Raw genomic sequence first — 19,751 nt, 5'->3', positions numbered from 1 at the left:
AAAGACAATTTGTTGTAACCTGGAATATACAGCCAAAATACATAAAATTGCAAATAATTATATGCTGAACTGTACTCTGACAATATAGATTTAAAGCTTAGCACCTATATTTGGAAGTGCTGGACTGGAGCTAAACTTGAAATATCTACTATACTACCCTCTTTCCCATCTACTTATTCACTCTGCTTCCATTTCTTCTTTTGAAGATTTGACTTTGCATTCTTAGCAGTTTTTATAATCATTTCCCCAGGGAACATTTTTTAAATTTTTATCATACTCATGAAACCATCTCTCAGAGAGTGAACATACTGTTTGCTCACTCCAGCTGCAGGATCTCAGGAGCAAACATTATAGGTTTTGTGTTTGGGCAATCCTGGGACCTTTACCATTTGTGGATGTAGATGCCACCATAAAAATAAAATGAAGTTGTAAAAAATTGTTGCACAACATATTTTGGAGGAATTTGCATCAATTGTAATGAAGGGTGTTGGCATGAAATTTCATTAATAAAGTACTAGAGCTTCAGAAGCATCTCAGAAATAGAATCTTCATTGTATTTCTTCATAGAGACACAATGTATGAGGTTTAGTAGTCAGCAACAATTATGTCAGTAAAAAGTTCATTGCCATACTAATGACTCCTACAGTAGTGACAATTAATGAGAAAGCAAGCCCTTCACGTACAGGTTGTCTGGGGGGAGGTAATGCTCAGTTCCATGGGAAAGAAACATTCAGCGCTGTGATGCACATTTCTGAGTTGACTAGCGCATGTATTCTGGTTATGAGCCATTACTTAAGATGGTTCTGAGAAAAAGATATAAATATCCTATTTACTTCGATGTAAATTATCCCCATATTTCCCATGTAATAGAACTCTTTGATTGACTTGTTCTTCCCAGAAGAGTGAACGCATCTATCAGACCATCAGCTTACCACACATATCTCCCTCCCATAACTGTAAAGGTTCAAAAACCTTGCATTTTGAACTTGTATATGTTCTTTCATCTGACAAGGAGGTGTTACTAACATAATACTTTTCTTTATGGAAGAAGGTCCTTAAAGGAATGTTAATGATTGATCTGCTTTCTAAATTCTCCAAATTTGGAAACACAGAGATAAAGAAATGGGACATGGGCATGTGTCCACAGGGACACATTTGCAAACCAGAGACACTGAGCAACCCGACACTCATCTGGGTGGGGGAGAACACATTATACCAGTAAATAAGTATCATCAGAGGAAGAATAATTATTATGTATTATGTTCTTTGGGTAATTACAACAGGATGAGATGAAGGGTTTTGCCTATGAAAAAGGCACACATCCATTTTGGGAGCACTTCTTTTGCAAGAAGCATTCTGCCTTACAGGTAAAAAAAGGAATGAGGAGTGGTCATAACATTAATGTGTGACATTTCTTTCTGCTTTGGCTTTCTTTTTAAAGGCAAATTATAAACAATAAAGCTGTATTTTTAATAGCACAGCAATGTGGAAAGAACCTGGTTAGTCAAGGTGCTGATGAAAGAAATTTCTGTCTTTCTTTTTAAACCTGTCTTTGTTTTGAAGACCATAAGGACCGTGTCCTTCTTCCTCTTGAAGCTACCAGTGAAGAACCCTTAAGTTCATTTGAACCAGGCCTGTCGTGTTATCAGGTTTTTTTGAATGAATAGGTAACTGTTGGTCAGTGCCAATATGACATATAATCAGCCAATCTCTCTTCATAGGGTACATCAGAGTAAATGGAATATTTTAAGGAAAAAGGCAGTAACAGCACAGTGCCTATTGTAAGTTACTACCCCCTCTCTGAAAGGCTGTATTTTTAGCCATCCATGTTCCCAGCACAGAGTACAATACAGACAAGTACTCAGAATGGATTCCCCATGCAGAGGGGGAAGGACAAGCCTGGGTCCTGTCACAGGATACCCTTTTCTACAGAAAGTGCAGTGTGAGGTGTTGCAAAGTGCAGAAAGGACTTGTTCACAAGCCTGCTCTAATCTTTCTCCAGTAGGTCTCTACAACAATGCATGCTCAAAAGAGGATCCCATATTCACCAAGAAATTACTTGAGCATCTCTAGTCAGAGGAGCTGGATTTCAGCATGGAAAATGCCAAATGCAACACAAATGAGAACAAAAGAAGTGTACAAGGAATTATGTTGGGATTTATAAACTGTACAATAGTCTGTACACTGTAACTGCATTTAATCACCTTCTAAATTAAAAATGGTGCTGTTAAAGTAGCACTGGGTTGCATAAAAGAAAAATGCCAAGAAAAGAGAAAATTTCATTCATTTTAAAATTATACATAACAATAACACAAGTTCCTTTATTTATTAAATTTGACTTAAGCCAGATGTTGTGTTTTATGACATTAAGAAAGTTTCATGTACCACAGAATTCTTCAAAATTGAATCCTCATATTTATCTTTATCAGCAGGAACATTGCAAACTATTGAACACTCAGGCTGCAATTAACTTTCCCCACACATTATCTGGTCTGTGCCATTGGCATCCCTTCTAAGCAGAAGCTCAGCTAATAAAAGTCAGGGATTTTGTCAGAACTGCAAAAACATACTCCTAATTACCTGAAACAAACTTAGAAACACCTGTCAGGTGATTTTGCCTATGATGTTCTCCAGGGTCATTGATGGAAAATAGCTTGTTGAGCTCCTGTGATATCCTGAAAGCAGTCTGTGGCATCGTGATAAAGGCTCTCTTTTCTGCCTGATCAAAATTGGAATCTGTGTATTTCACAGTATTCAATCCTGCCTTTATGTTGGAAATAAATCACACCCCACAAGACTTATTTCCTTTTGGCAGAACACAGCCCTTGTTACGACTTTTTGTATTTGATCTGAGTTTTGAAATGTCAAATTGACTGCTATTGCCAGGACCATAGACTGAGCTGAACTGTGAGTATCCTGAGAGAAAAACTGTGTGATTTTAGGTCCCAGGTGCACTGAGTGAGCAGTGCAAATTTCTCCCTACAAGCACAGAAGTACTAGAAATTTTGGACTGAAAGTTCCCCAGTTAAATCCAGCCCTGCCTTGCATACCACTGCAGGACATGAAGAGGTCACCCCTGCATTTCCTGTTGCAAGGACAGTTCATGTATTTATTTTTCATTTTCAAGGTGCTTTGTGCCATTTAACAGAAAGATAAGCCTAGGGATTGTGCTGTAGCACCCACATAGACACCAGTAGATGGGAAATATGGACAGATATGATCCCTTTTTATCTCTTCTTCAACGTTATTATCTTGTAAATGCGACCAGGACATTGACTGGTTTAACAGGGTTCAGTCAGGGTGAAGGGCATTAGCTGCAGGGTGGACAGTGAAACATAAAACACAGGATCCTGACTCATCATCTTCAGACCTGTGCAGGTCTCTAAGATGCTTCTCATTCTGTTTTTCCTTCCAAATTATCCATCACATCAGGACATCTATCCCAATAGCTGTCCAGCCACTGCTGCAGTCTCCTTGTATAACTAGTAAGAAGCTGACCATTTGCTTATTAAGCAGCTTCTGCAAGCAACCACAAAAGGAAGCATGGACAAACAATTGGGATATGGTCTGAGGTCTAGAAAATCCAGAAGAATTACAGTTTTTGTTATCTGTGCCCTTCAGATGGAGTGTGAAATTACTGTAAAAAAAAAAAAAGTAATAATTAAAAAAATTATCTGATAGCTACATTCAGTCTCCTTTTAAACTACACAATGAGGCCAAGTAGCACTGCTGAAGAAATCTCAGAGATACTAACAGAAATCCCTATTCAGTTCAGTGAAGGATTGAGGCAGAGTTAAGTAAATTATCAGCATTCAACAAATCACACCACGTAATAATTAAAAGACAGAGATATAAAAACTGGGATATTAGGGGATCTTGTCACTTAGACTGCTCTAGGAGGCATCACATTGTTTTCTTATATGGTATGGAATATCTAAGATCTTTCCCCAATTTCTAGCTTATTGCTGCTATAAGTATTTTTTTAAGCATTACTGTGTATGTAGCATGTATAGCACATAATAAATTAGCTCTGAGGATGGTTTAGAAGCTTCATAGCTAAAAAGACAAACTGATAACATCTGATCTAGGAAGATCCTGTAAAAAAAGTATGGTATTCCCTTCTTCTCAAAGCACCATTATCACCAAATCTGCCCTGCTAGGGGCCTGAACAGCGAACATTGCGGGGCCATCTGACTTGGGATACAGAAAGGTCCTATGCTAAAAGGAGGGGATATCACAGGTGGCTGAAGTTGATCCTACACAGAGGCTCTTTTCCTTTGCAAATTAACATACTCACCTAGGCCAGTGACAACACTAAATTTGTAACTTCTTTTGAGTAGAAATTAAACCATTGCTACTGGAAACTTAAAAACACCGATGCAATATAAACAACATTAATTGAGAACACAGAAAGAAAAAGGGCATTTGACCTACTCTGCTGCATTTTGCTGAGCCACAGAAGTAGCAGCCTTAAATAGAATGAGGAGAACCTTGTCCCTCTGTGCAGAGATAGGCTGGAGACCTGTGGAACCCCTTGCAAATTTTCAGACTAAATATTAAGCTCTTTATTGTAAGGCCAGTCACTTTTCATCACCTCTAATCACCATGGATGAAGGGGTAGATACACAGCTGTCATCAGCCTATGTCCCCTGGAGGAGAACATCAAGCCCAGCTCCCTTCCAGTTCCCAGAATTGTAGCTGCTGTCCACCTTGGGCTCTGCTCAGCCAGCATCCTGGGGCCAAGCTGCTTCCTCAGCTTCCTGTCCACATTTAGCCAGACACCGCCTTACAGTTCACTCTTTCCAGGCTCGGGGACAGTCCTACGTCTCAATCTCACCAAAGACCAGAATGCAAGAGGAGTAATTTCATCTCAGATATGATGTGGCAATGTGGTGCCAAAACAACGCCAAATCACTCCCATAAATGTTTCTTCTTCCCATCTTTAAGGATGGGCTAAGTTTTTACATGGGAACACAGAGACGGTGTTTTCTCATGTGAACAAGTTGGCTCTACGTGGCACGATAGCACGCTCCTTACTGGACATCAGGTTGAGTGGGTTTCTCTGGAGAAAGAAAAGGAATTTTAGACTCTCTATTATTGACTTTTAACCTCCTAGACATTGCAGAGCTAAACAGCTTTGTCCAGCCTTCTGCTACAAAAGAAGACCCAGATATCTTCTTGTCTCCCTCTTCTTCCCTGTAGATGCATTTGGACTGACTTGTATTTACACACTAATCTACACAAGGCAAAGACATTTACTTTTTGTCTAAATGTTGGCACACTTACTGAGTCTAGGGTTGGGGTCTTCTGACATCTTTCTCCACGTTTAACATCATTAAAATACTCATAATCAGATCACAAGGTCTAACCAAGCACAGCAAAAAGGAGTTTCATCAAATCCATGGCAAAGAATATGGCATGTGGTACATATTATTTTGTTCTTTAGACATATTGTAAAAAATTTTATTTCCTGGGCAGTTTGGTATTTCCTACTTATTTAGGAAAAGTTGTGTGCCTTTAGTAGATATAAATGCTATAGTAAATTAGCAGCAGATTGACTGCAAGTACGTGCCATCTAAAATAATATTTCTGTATGAATTGATAAAGTCTTTCAATTTTCTGAGGTTTCCACATATTCCCTCTGTTTTCTGGCCCTAGAAGTGAAGGTTTTACCTGTGGGTGTCCCTTACAGAAAGTGTGCTAAGTCTAAGCAAGAACACTTTTACTCTACAAAGACAGAATCACTTCAGAGCTTCAGCCAAAATGAGGCAATGTGCAGTCACAGGTCAAGGACATCATTACCTGGGAATAACTACAAGCATATTAAGAAATAAATTTTAAAAAATAATATTCAAATGAGATATAACTACTACCTTTGGGATGTGTGGCTGCCTCTCTGCTTATGAAAAACAGACCAGACAGCAGAGTTTTGTCCAGCAATTTCTTACCCCTTGGAGACCTCCCGCTTGGAGGCCACCCATTGCAGTCAGCAGACAGTGAAGGCAGCCTGTGCCAACCTGTGCTACCACCAAATTTAGAGGGTTTGGTTGCAAAAGCAAAACTTCCTCTTTGAGCTCATTCAGTTGAAACCACCAGTGCCCAAAGCCATTGCTCCCTACTACACACATGAATGGCATCATCTGAAATCCCCAGTTCCTAAGTCCTTTTTCAAAATAAATTTCTTCAGGACATTTATAAATCTTTCTTTATTTTTTTCTAGCTGTTTGATAAGTGCAGACTTCTATATTCCTCTGCTACTCCCTTTAGTGACTGGGTAACCATCTTAGAAGGATAACAGCTTCTCTCAATTGGAGATCTCTGTGAGAAGCCAATAAACATCTTGGAAGAAGCCTCTGCCCAAATCAAAAATAATGTCACTAGCTGGAAAGCAAAGACTGTATGGGGGAAGAGGCTCCACTGGAAATTGCTATGCAAAATTGTATCTTCCTCAAATACTCAGAAAGCCTGAAAAATCCAACAAAAAAATGAGAAGAACCAGAGCATAAACAAGTCTTGCAGCGTAACTAAGAGAATTTGAGGAGTGCATAGGCAGGAAAAACACTTAAAGCCAAAAGCAAAGAAACTGCTTCCTGCTGTTGGACTCTTGCTGCCTTTAGGAAATAGGGCTGTGTGCACATTTTGAGGAAAGCAGAAAGCAACTCCATCAGGGCCCTCTCATAACTCAGCTCACTCTGGAGCCCACAGTTTCTAATCAGTTGGGTCAAAAAGGGGCACCTGTCCTTCATTTCTTGCACTGTCCTCCCTGTAATTCTCCTCTAACCCTGTTAATATTTTATTATCACAGTTCTACAAATTAATTTGGAGAGACATATCTCTGTTCTTGTTGAGAAATAGGCTTCAGGACTGAGGACATAAATGAGAAACATATTAGGAAACACAGACTTCTCTGATTTTGTTTTTCTAAAGTGAAATAGATTATTTATGGTACAAATTATCATTTACCATACTTTTCTCACATAAAAAGAAGCAAATGTATCTCCTACTAGGCTAAAAGATATGTTTCCTTAGAGATTTTCTGAGCTGTCAAGAACAAAGCCATTTCAAAATTAATAGAATAATCTGTTATCTGGCACCCCCCTATGTGACATAAATTTAAATTAGTTTTCCTTTCAGTTGTATTAAATAGAACATGTGTGACCAAATAAAGTGTTCCAAGGGAAAGATACAGAAAACCAGCTCCATGTGTGCCCTTGAATAAAAAACCAAATATGGTCTATCAGCAGTTATAAGGAGAATGCCTGGACCCACTCTGATTCCATTCCTGTGAGTACAGCCTCTTGGGATGCAGAAAGGAGACTATGTTCCTCCAGCACTGTGACTAACTTAGCTCTTGAGGAAATCCATTTGAAAACAAATCTTATGTGGGGATTTGTGACAGAAAGCTCCTCATCCACTTCTGCCTCCGCCAACACATGTACTTTCCACTAGGGAAGAATTCTGTGCTGGTCTCACTCGTGAGGAGAAATTCTAGAGCAGGACTTTGGGGACATTGCCACGCTAACTAAGGAAGGTGGAAGCTTTTTAACATTCATGCTAGCTAGATGCACCCTCAGATGGTGATTCCCAATCCACATGGAGGTTTTCAACATCCCCTCTTCCCAGATGGAAATTTCTGCTTCTGCACTGCCACCCATCAGCAACCTGCACATATTGGAAATATGGCTGGCACTACTCTGGCAGCAACAAAATTACAACAGTGAAAGGTTTGTCATGACTGGAAAGGAGTCGATGGGGGAATAACATTTTCAGGTGCACGCAGAGAGCAGCTAAGTGTTTGCAGGTCTTGGGAAATGATGATGTAATGACAAAACAATGAAATGTAGTGATGTAACAACCATAATGGTGAGTGTCAAATGCCAAGCAGAGACATGAAGTCAGACTGAGCAACTCCTCTGCAGATGTTTAAGTTGAAGTAACTGTTGCTAAACTCCAGCTCATCATATAAGATCCAGACACATTTTCATCCTTGATATTCAGAGGGGCACATGGTCCATGGTCCCCCTGCCACAAGTGGCTCACTGTGGCTTGTGTTCCTTGAGCAAACAAACACCTACACAGGGCACCATTCCCAAAGGAATAAATTTTCTTTATTAAGAAATTAAATTAGGTAAATTAAGTCAAAAATATTGAAAATAATGTGATCGCAGTGTGCAACAAGGAGATTTTTATACAACACGAAACTGAGAGTACACACTGTATGCCTTGGGATGTAGCAGGTGAGTATACATGGGCATCTGTTTGCTGTTTGAATGTGTAGATGTACCAAAAGAGGACATTTTCTGAGTACAAATAGGCACCAGATAACAGCGTGGGCTTTTCTAAAGATATTAGACAATATGGCCACATTGCACTGCTTGAAGGATACACTTGCCTTCTCAAGCAGCAATCCTTTCAGAGGTCCGCAGTGTCACAGCACATCTTTGTGCAGTAGCCCATGAGCTGGCCCATGACCCGGTATGTTTGAATCCATGTGACTACTAAAACCTGAGATGGGGAGGGGTTTTTGTTTTCCATGAGAAGGTGATAAAAGGTGCCAAATTTTGTTGAGAAACTGTAATGACATTTCTAAAAGGTAGCTCCTAACCCTTGGACATTTATTAAGGCACAGAGTAATGCTCACTTGTATTAAACACAACTGAAACGGATAGACGCGAGGCAAAAGCACGTGACTGAGTTTCTGCTTGAAGGAGACTTCACAGAAGAAATCCTGACCTTATCAATTCACTCCCCCCTTCTTGTCTTCACCCCAAGCAACCCAAGTGTACCACCCTGAACGCACATTGTAAATTATGGTTTTGATTTATTGATAGTCTCAGCAGCTCAAGGCAGCTGCAAACCCAGTTTACCTGTCCACTTAAAGTGGTTTTATAGCTGTTGTACACCTCTGAAGCCAGCAATGTGTACCACTATATCAACCCTTGTCAATTTCACCAGGCTTTCTGAGAGAACAAGAAGAAGGATGCCATTGTTTTACTTCTTAACCTTTGGTGTTTTCAAGAGCATTTTGTCATTCTGAAACTCTGCCCAAATGCTTGAGGTTTAATGCAGAATTTATTGTTCATCTTTATTGTTTGGGCTCTGTTGTGCGGTTTATTAAAATCCACAGTTTGAAACAGCCACGTGCGTATAAATCAAGCCATATAAATAAACCACCTTGTACCAGAGGAACATAATATTTAGGGCTTGTTCACAAGGGAAAACGTTCTAAGTGGGAATGTCAACTGGAAATGGAGTGGCTAATGTACCTTTAGTGCTCGAATGGATGCTCCTATTCTGTGCTGAATGCTTCCTTGTGCCTCAGTTTAGTTCTTTTAAAATCCAAGGAAGATAAACCATAAAAAAGCCCTCAGGAGATACCAAGATTTTTTCCAGACTGACCTTGAGCTAGTGGGAGCATGGAATGGGCAGGGTGTGGAATAGCTGTTCTGTTACAGCCCTTCCAGGTTGTTTCCTCCAGATCTACTGTTTGCACATGCTTCATTTCCCAAACACCTGTTTGTCCCTCCCTGGTAGCTCTGCATGATCCTTTCTTGTGAAGCTGATTTTCTTCTTATGATGTTTGAATGCACAGGCACCATCTGTGTCTTCTTAAACATCCAGTCACCAAGAGCAGGGAGCTGGAAAGCAAGGACAAGTAAACCAGCGAGGAATTATACATCTGAATCATCCAGGTGAAATAGATCATTCAGCTTCAACTTTTAAAGAATTAATTCAGTCAGCTGCAATAATGGTAATGCAACCATAGACCAGGACTTTTTGTTACAGGACAAATGTGGTCTTGACCAAACGTGACATGTGGGTGATACTCTTGGCCATATGTGATGCTTCCTAAAAATCCCATCAAAATAGTGGATGTGAGTTGCACATGGAAGCTCCTTTACTTACAGTTTAAGCATGACTGCCTTTGAATTTGGTCCCTCTGCCTCATGGAATTTGCCATACTTATGCTGCAGAAGCCAACTGCTGAGGGGAGAAAAACCCCATTCCTTCCAGGAGGGGAGCAGTAAATTTAGCCCCTGTAGAGATAAGAAAAGAGAAAATTGGGCTGGACGTTAACTTATTCCATGCAAGAATGCCACAATATCATTTGTGGGATGCCCTGCATCAGCTGAACTGGGGTTACACAAAAAGCAGTTTACAGTTGTCAGTGTTCTCTGCCACCAAAGTGTGTTATCTCTGCTGTGTTCAAACTGTATACAGGCCACTTCCCTATGGCTGTAGGGGAAAGATGCCTTGAATGGTCACTCAGAAAAACTGACATGACTAGCAGTGCCTGCTACAGCTCTGCTGGGTATAGCACTTCTGTGCACGTTAAAGGAATGACAAAGAAATGTGGGAACTTCTGCTACATGCTGAAGCCCATTTCCATTTTTTAAAGCCAGAAATCTGGATTTGGATGCCAGTCTCCAGAAGCTGCTAAGAACAAAACAAAGCAGTTGGGGAATTGCTCCTCTTGTTTCAGGTGAGAAGCTGTAACAGACTTTGGCCCTTTACTTGAAAAAGCCTGCAGTTATGCTAAAATTTTCCTCTTTCTAGTGCTGCTGCCTTTACTCCCATGCCTCCTCAAGCAGCTGAACCATAAGCTAGTAATGAAAGGCATCTTTTTACTCCGTCAATACCATTGTTTATTTTATCTCTGCAGCTCACACTAGGTCTTTGAATGAAATGAAAAAACAGCCTTGCTGTTATCAGCACAGGGCAGAAGCAGACGGGAAACTTGTGGTATTGCTCTGACTAATGCTGTGTCTTTGTGCAGCTGAAGTATAACGCTGGGAGGTGCTGGATGCCCTCGGCACCCCTTCAACTCATCCAAAAAAAGAAAAGGAACTTCCAAGCATTCCTCATTTCCCTGGAGTTGTTCAGCACCCCAGATTACTCAGCCACAGCTGGACAGCCTGGTTTCTCATGGCGACCTCTTCCTCTGTGTTGTCAGTGAGACTGACTTGGACCTTTATAGCCAGCAGCTTTTCTGGAGTCACTGGAGGTTTCTGTTAGCTCAACTAAGGAGTTTCCACACACTGCATGAGTTTGCATCTCACTCACTGGCTTCTCTTAGCCCAAGCATTTAGAGCTTCTGCAGGAGAAACAGAAAGGGTAATACCACAGGCTCTCCACCAGCTTCTGCCCTGGGATGATAAGAACAGCACTTTTCTAAACCGGCTTGAGGCAATGCCATGGCTCAGTTCAAAGCTGCAAAGACAAAATAAGCTGCAGCGTTCTTAGAAAAAGATCTTTGTAGAAGCTCCAGAACAAAAAGAATGAAGCACTTGAACAGAATAATAATCTAATATTATTATTACCATGATTATTATTGTTTGGTATTGAGCCTGTACTCCACAGCCTTCCTCTGGGACTGGAGCTGTTATGCTGGGTACTGGATATGTGTGAAATGAACAGACAGGCGATGCTTTTAAAGGGCTCCCAGTTAAGGCAGCAGGCGGGAACAAGGGAAAGAAAGAGAGACAGAGGAAGGTACCATTGAAATGCTGATGTTTCAGGACTCATCTGTGAACCAGTAAGGACATTCTTGGGCATACACTGAACAAAGTAGGGCACAGCATCCTCCTCACATCATAAGAAATTCTTCTCTAGTCAATGTTTTTATTTCTCATAAGCCAAATACAGAAACTGGGATTTCTGTTCAAAAATGCAAATGGGACTGAAGCTCCCAGATTATGCTAACTTTCCACAGGAGTCAGACACCTTGCTGCTTTTATCCAAACAGAGCTGCATTATCACCCCCTGCTTCACTCCACTTTTGCTATCTTTGCAGCACATCATCTCTTTCATTGTCTGAATATTGCCTCTCTTGGAGAGACAGCATCCATTTGGAGGGGAAGAGACAAATGCTGAAAAAAAACCCAAAACCAACAACCAAAGAAATAGCAGCTGTTTGATTTTACCCAGACTGTAGCAGCATTTGCAGAAATCCCTGAGGAAATGGCTGAGTAGGGTTGAATCAGACATAGCAGTCCAAGGAGAATGGACTTTGTCACCTTGCCTTGCCATTCATGACAAGGCAAAGACGCAGCACATGCTCCAGGGGAAGACAAAGTTTGCATGGCTGTGCACAGAGAAGGCAACCTCTAGCAGCTGGAAATACAGTGAAAGGACCTTTGTGGTCCTGTAGGGTAAACCACATCTCAGGCTGCCTCATATCAGTGTCTCTCAGTGCTTAATTTTTTCCCATTGTTCATCTGGCCCTTGCCACATGGGAAGTTGGGTTTTGTTAGCATTTAGCCTGTGTTGATTATATGGAGATTACAGCAAGAAAAGACACAATGAAAGATTACTCTTAGGCCTCTGATAAAAAATTATCTTTCCTCCTAAAATTAGTATTTCCCAGTCTAATTGGAACCCAGAACACTTTAAATCCTCTAATGAAAAACAGTCCAAGATCACTCTTACGCCACTCCAGAAAAGAAATACATAGTGTCATCTTGGTCATAGTTCATAAAAGCTTTTGCCAAGGTGGCAGGGACCAAGGAGTGAGTCTGGAGATCATTACAAGGGGCCCAAGATCCAAGAACACATGATTTTGTGGCTATCAGGTGTCATAGGACAGTTGGAAGGAAGCAAATGGGTTCTAGCTGTGGCTGAGGTAATGTGTATAGCTATGATCACCTCAGCCACAGGTAGAACACAGGTGGATGTTTGTTTTTTTCTTGGAGGCTGGAAGTGTTTTTCATTATTGTGTTTAACCTCTTCTTTCTCTCACCCACCTTCAGGTATCTCCATGCCTATACCCGTCTTTGGACTACAAGATGACTCCAAAGTATTTAAGAAAGACATTTTTAAGAAAGACATCTGCTTACTTGCAGATGAAAATTTTGTTCTAGTAGGCTCCTTTGTGGCATTCTTCATCCCTCTAACCATCATGGTAGTCACTTACTTTTTAACTATCAAGTCGCTGCAGAAGGAAGCTATGCTATGCGTGAATGACGTTGGCCCTAAGACCAAGTTTGCTTCATTCAGCTTCCTTCCTCAGAGTTCCCTGTCCTCAGAGAAACTCTTTCAGCGCTCCTTGAACAGAGATGCAGGGACTTCAGGGAGGAGAACCATGCAATCCATCAGCAATGAGCAGAAGGCTTCCAAGGTTCTTGGCATTGTGTTCTTTCTGTTTGTTGTGATGTGGTGCCCGTTTTTCATCACCAATGTGATGGCCGTTATTTGCAAGGAGTCATGCAAAGAAGAGGTCATTGGAGGACTTCTTAACGTTTTTGTTTGGATTGGCTACCTTTCTTCGGCTGTCAACCCACTCGTCTATACATTGTTCAACAAAACCTACCGCTCAGCTTTCTCTCGCTACATTCAGTGTCGCTACAAGGAGGAGAAGAAACCTTTCCAGCTGATTCTAGTGAACACTATCCCAGCACTTGCATATGATTCCAGCCAGCTTCAGCTAGCACAAATGAAGAGTTTGAAAAAAGAGGCCAAAATGATGGCTAAGGATTACTCGACAGTCACGATAGGAACACATCGTTTAGATGGTACCTCCAAGGGAAGTATTGGCCCAGGGAACGAAAAGGTTAGTGGTGTGTGATGGTCAGCAGCTGCCATGACAACCACTGTGCGTGTGCTGAAAATTTCACCTGCTGTGAGAAGCTCTGATAGCTTAGGAAAATCAGCTGTGTTCAAGAGACCTTCCAATAACATCATATACTACTCACATTATCCTGTGGATGAAAAGCAGGGTTCAAATGGTATCAAATGTGCAATTTTTTTCATACAGTACTTTGGCTGCTTTAAGCACAGGCTTTATTAAACTTATTTTTTTAATATTCTAAAGGATATATTTCTTAAAGAAAAAAATGCAATTTCTGGTATTACAATACGGGCTGTGAAGAAACCTACGCATTTCTTTTCTCTTTGCAAATGAAAGCTAAGCTGTCCTTTGATGTTCTTGCAGAGTAGGCTCCAGCTAGTTTGTGTTGCTACAATTGAGTTTTGTTATTAACTGAATGAGCACTTTATGGAATTGTAAATAAAATGATGGTTAATTTCCTAATATATATTTAAAATAAATCTTAAAGTATTAAACAAAATCTATTAAAACTGCTATAGATTAAATATATGGACATTTTGTTAACTGTTTTTATGCTACCTTTTCTTCCTCAGTAACCATTCTGAAATGTCCCTGGGCTTTTCTGCCATTTGTTCTGTATTTCAAATAAGCAATCTTCAAAGGTAAATTATACTTGAATAATCCTCTGTTTCCACCACCACTTGTAATCTTTATTTCAAGACTTGTAGTTTCTTTCCATTCAAAAATTTCATGTGTTCAGCTTCAAAATTGAAAGTAATGTTTTCAAAATTATTGGTCTTAATTCCCTGTTCCCTCCCACTGGTGCTGACAGGGAGGTGAAGCGAGAGAAAAGTGGAAAACCAGGCATAACATTGCTAAATAATTTCAGCACCAATTCCAAATCCATGACTCTGTTCAATTCCAATGAAGTCTGATTTAAGCAATGTCAGAGGAAGTATTGCATGAGTAAAGCCTTTAGTAAAGGGCTGAAGCAGATCCACTCTCATCATTTCTCTTTGGTTAAAAAAGGCCATTTTAGAAGAATGTTCTGGTTTTGTTTTAGGGCTTGTAAAGCCAGAATGATTAGAAAACTGTTAGTTGCTAAAAATTGTTTTCCCTGGTTTTGCTGTATTGCTGTTAAGGCAGATTGCTCAGGAATGGTCAGAAGATTGCACTACTAGGACTCAGCCTTAATGAAATATGTATGGGCAAATGGGGCTCACTTGAAAAATAATAGGACCTATAAACAACACTGCATTTCACATGCATAGATCCAAGGGCAGAATACATTGCACAAAGAACACAAGATATATTGCTTGACAGACATGCCTAGTCATGAAACTCTTTTCTTTCAGGCATCATAGCCAATGTCATCAAGGCCAGTGGGACTTGGCTGAAGAGGAGAAATATGAATGTTGCATTCACCTGCAAGTCTTAAATCCAATCATTTGATTCATTCCATGAATTTTGCAGCCATAATCTCATCAGAACCAGGATGTATTCCAGTTTCTCTGGAAAAAACATGGCCCGTCCAGAAGCAAAACTCCAATGCCTTTATCAGTCCTTCTACTGAAGCTGTTCAGTTTTTACAGAGCAATTAAATTTCCACTAAGTCAAAGAAAGAGAGAGACAGAGAGAACCTGAATCTTATTCTAGCCTACCAGGTGGGACTCTTTGGAGGAAGAAGGCCTTTAGCTTAAGATACTGATCTATGGCAGACAGGACTTAAAAGTTGGCTGGGTATTCGACTGATTTCCAAAAAACTGATTTATTGTCATATATATGTTGTATAACTAAATCCGCTAGTTATATGAGTCCTTTCTTCTGACAGGATAGATAGGAGCCACCATGACACAGAAGCTCTGTGTGCACATGATGACACTGACTCACCCCACAGACCTCAGCCTCCATGTCTGGGTCAAAGTGGCATGCTGTAGCCCTATCTGCAGTGATGATGCCATACATGTCATCTTTCACCTCGCAGACATTCACGGTTTTCCCCCCAACACTGATCATTTAAGATCAACTGATAAATCAAGTGGAATAAATGCTGTGCTCACCAGGTGCTTTATATGGCCTCTCTGGCACCAGGTACACTTGATCACCACAGCCAAACTGAACAGCTTCAGCAGAAAGAAAAATGAACTCGCTGCTCCTACCTCCCTATGCACACATCCTGCTCCCACACAGCACTGTGTGAGGGGTGCCACACTGGCAAAGAAGGGATTCCAGAGGGAATCAGCTAAATGCAGTTGAGCATGAGGACAACCATAGTAGTAGGTGGGAACAGTGACTTTCCATTGTTTCCTGCAAAGTTTGATATAGACCCTAAATCTGGTACTTTGAACTAAGGACAATGTCCACCTTGTATCCCACAGGCCAGAAGTCCAGATGTCTCCACTCCACAACTGGGGTGATGGTTTTGAGGATTCACTCTTGGAAACATGTACCTCAGGGAATAAGTAGGCAGTAATAAAAGCACAGGTCTTTTGTGAGGAGAGGTCTGAGGCTCAAGATCTGCCACCAAACCAGATTGCCTTCATATGATGAATATTGACAGGGGACTGAAGGTCTCTAAACCTGCATGTGAGGGGAAAGGAAACAAAGAAGCTTTCACCAGTGGAGGGAATCACCACATTTTTTGCCATTTATGCCTGACTTGATGCAAGTTTCTCTGGCCTTGCAAGAGAAAGAAGTAGGTGGGACAGACAGCTTGGGTCTTATCACCCATTTGTGCCAGGGAGCAGAGCCCACCTGCATACTCCATGATGTATATAGCACCCTGCACTTCTCTGGAGCTCAATTCCTCCCAAATCTCCTGAGGGTCCGGTTGCTGCTCTGCACAGTCTCCTTCACCAGCTTGCAGCTGATAAACTGTTACTGAACATTTCACATTCAGTGCTTATGCTCTCCACTTACGGTCTGCATTTTGCCCACGTGGCAGAGCAGATCAGCCCTCTGTTTCTCTTCCATTTCACCTTCTGTTCCTCTTTCACAATCTCAAATTGCTCAGGTTGCAAATACTGACAGGGAATGTTTCACTACAATCACAGAGGGTTTCAATTACTGGTTTGAAGTTGCATTACAACATGACTCTGAACAATATTTTTTTCCCAGCTTATTAAAACAAAATCTATGTTTTGGACATAAGAGACTTGACAGCATTTTATTAACTGACAGCTGGAGAGAACATAACACTTAGTTTTTGCTTAGAACCAGGGAAAACTGATGCCTGACATTTTGATTCTGGAGCACTCAGATAGATGGTTTTATTGAGTGATCAGCAGCTTTTGCCTAAGAAGCGTCTCAAGGCCAAGAATGCACAGCAGATAAAGACCAATATCTCCAGCTCTTTATGGACATTTTTGACAGCTTAGCAAGGCCTGATTCTGCCACCTTGCATCAAAATATTAATAGATTTTTGTGCAGTTTGTCTTAGTGAGGATGACAGAGTCAGGATACGAATTTGTTCTAGTCACCATGCCAAATCTGCTAGAGGTTGTTCATCAGTAGATAGCAATTAGTGGACTCATTATACTGCAGACAGATGACAAAGTTCAGCTGTTTTAAACTAGGATTTACAGCACTTGGCCCATGCTTAGCATGAACACCATGGTTTAATATGACCGGCTTCAGAGCAACACTTCCATCTTCCAAAAAAATGTGTTTTCATTATGCATCAGACTGGAATGGAATTTTTTGTAATTTTTCAGGTTAAAAAAAGAAAAGAAGACATTCATACAGGCTGGTTCTGAGGTTAGGGCCTTCTCATACTTCACAGGAAAAGCATGCTGAGTCAGTCTGTCAAATCTACATCCAACAAAAACACTTCATTTGAAAAAACTTTTCAGCTTCAATTTTTCAAGTAGATTGACATTTTATTACTGTTAAGACTGCATCTGAAAAATGTCCAAAGACATGAGGCTCACCATGTATCTCCTAAGCTGGTGTGCATCCTTTATACAATTCAGGGTAAAAATTCCTATGTATCTATCCCATTCAGTCAACCAAGCACTGTACTTATGTAATTATTGCCAGACTGTGAGATGCATTCTATTTTGAATACCTATATGTTTGCTTATGTAAATACATAGAGAAAAAAAAATTGCTGTATTTTGTAATGTTAATGTAAAATGGTGTTTCAATGCATTACTGTTTTGTCTGATCGCACTGCTAGTAAAGCAGATTAAAATATTCAAATGCCATCAGTTGTTTTATAAACTGAAGGTTTGTCTTAAGAAGCTAATTTGGTTTGGTTTTATTTCTCCCATAAATATTCAGTACAACGTCTGCTGAAGGCTAAAGTAATTTTAAATATTTTGCTGGACAAAAAGAAAGAGCATGTTGCAGAATTTAACTATCTCAGTAAACTGGTCCAAAATGAGCCATTGTAATTATTCTCTTTTTCTAAGGACAGCCATCTTTCTACTGAAGAAGTAGTCTTGGGTAAGTACATACAACTTAATACATTTCGGTCTCAGAAACAGTGTACTTGCAGTAGTAGAAAGCCAATTAAATAAATTTCACTAAGAAGTAGAACTATAAGATTAAAATGAATAAGCTGTATTGGTTTGCACGGCAAGGTTTTATTAGTGGGCAAGCCACAGGAATGGGATCTGTGAGAAGCCGCCAGAAGTTTTGCCCATATCTGACAGATCCGATGTCAGCCGGCTCCAGGATGGATGAACCTCTGGCCAAGGCCGAGCCCAGCAGCAGCCATGATGGTGCCAATGGGAGAACAGACTTAAGAAGTGGGGAAAAGCTGCACCATTGCAGCCAGAGAGAGGAGTGAGACTACGTGAGAGGAACAGCCCTGCAGACACCAAGGCCAGTGGAGAAGGAGGGGCAGGAGGTGCTCCAGGCACCAGAGCAGATTCCCCTGCAGCCCCTGGTGCAGCCCATGGAGAGGCAGCTGTGCCCCTGCAGCCCATGGGGATCCATGGGAGAGCATGTGTCCCCCTGCAACCCGTGGAGAACTCCACACTGGAGCAGGTGAATGCCCAAGGAGGCTGTGAGCCCGTGGGAAGCCCGTGCTGGAGCAGGCTCCTGGCAGCACCTGTGGGAAGCCAGTGGAGAGAGGAGCCCCTCTGGAGCAGGTTTGCTGGCAGGACTCATGACCCACAATGGAGCAGTTCATGAAGAACTGCAGCCCGAGGGAAGGATGTATGCTGGAGAAGTTCACGAAGGACTGTCTCCAGTGGGAGAGACCACACTCTGGAGCAGGGGAAGAGGAGTCCTCTCCCTGAGGAGGAAGGGACAGCAGAAACCACGTGTAATGACTAACCACAGCTCCCATTCCCCATCCCTCTGTGCCACTGCAGTGAAAGCAGAGAAAATCGGGAGTGAAGCTAAGCCTAAGAAGAAGGGAGAGGGGTGGAGGGGTAAAGCTGCCTTAAGATTTAGCTTTTATATCTCATTAGCCTACTCTGATTTGATTGGAAATAAATTAAACTAATTTCCCCAAAGTAAGACTGTTTCTCTCATGACAGTAATTGGTGACTGATCTCTTCCTCCCCTTATCTCGACCCATGAACCTTTCCTTGCATTTCCCCTGCCCAGCCTGGCTGAGAAGAGGAGTGGGATTTTGGTGGGCACCTGGTGTCCGGCCTGGTTCAGCCCACCTCCAGAGCAGCACAAACAGCGTTGCACAGCTATAGAGACACAAATAACCCCCGGGTCACAGAACCACAGTGCCATCTATTGCCAGTATTTTCTTTCACAAAGAACATTGAAATAAGAACCCCAAGTGGATTTTAATAGTTTTCGTTTTCTCTGTCTTGAAACCAAAATTTATTCCTCCAACTGGTCTTGCAGCATACAAGCTCTTGTTTGCAATGGCAATGCATATCAAAGCAGTACAGTTGTTAATAAGTAATCCCTTCAAAACCTTGCTCCAATCTTAAGATTTCATCAACCTTTATAATGTGTAGAAAAAAGCATACAAAGCTGTATTTTTCAGAAGCTATCAGACACAGGCAATCAGATTATTTTACCTGCAAATATGTGACATACCACAGGGTGAAACGTACCAGATAAGATCCCTGAATTGCAAATCCACTCAGTTTTACCTCAGTACTACTAGACCTCTGTAGGTAGGCTCCAGCGTACCTTAATTTCTTATGTTCTTTGGAAAACTCCTTTCCAGAATACCTGTTTCTACATAATTTGCACTGATCATTGAAAGATAATACATTTAGTTTAACAA

General features: G+C 41.1%; 1 protein-coding gene across 2 annotated transcripts in view; it reads left to right on the top strand.

The window, feature by feature from the left end:
* HTR2A (5-hydroxytryptamine receptor 2A) overlaps window positions 1–17,751 on the top strand; it is a 29,432-nt gene extending 11,681 nt beyond the window's left edge. For both annotated transcript variants that reach the window (XM_042014199.1, XM_042014200.1), the window contains one exon: window positions 12,750–17,751. In XM_042014199.1, the coding sequence (XP_041870133.1) occupies window positions 12,750–13,564 (815 nt within the window). In that variant the 3' untranslated portion in view covers window positions 13,565–17,751. The remainder of the gene's footprint in view (window positions 1–12,749) is intronic.
* Window positions 17,752–19,751: the final 2,000 nt, after the last annotated feature.

Source organism: Corvus kubaryi, unplaced genomic scaffold, assembly GCF_017639235.1.
Source record: "Corvus kubaryi isolate FWS band 111438036 unplaced genomic scaffold, C.kubaryi_AGA036_p1.0 split1-65, whole genome shotgun sequence".
NCBI lineage: Eukaryota > Metazoa > Chordata > Aves > Passeriformes > Corvidae > Corvus > Corvus kubaryi.
The sequence above is the reverse complement of the archived record's forward strand: the minus strand, read 5'-3'. Positions and strand labels throughout refer to the sequence as shown.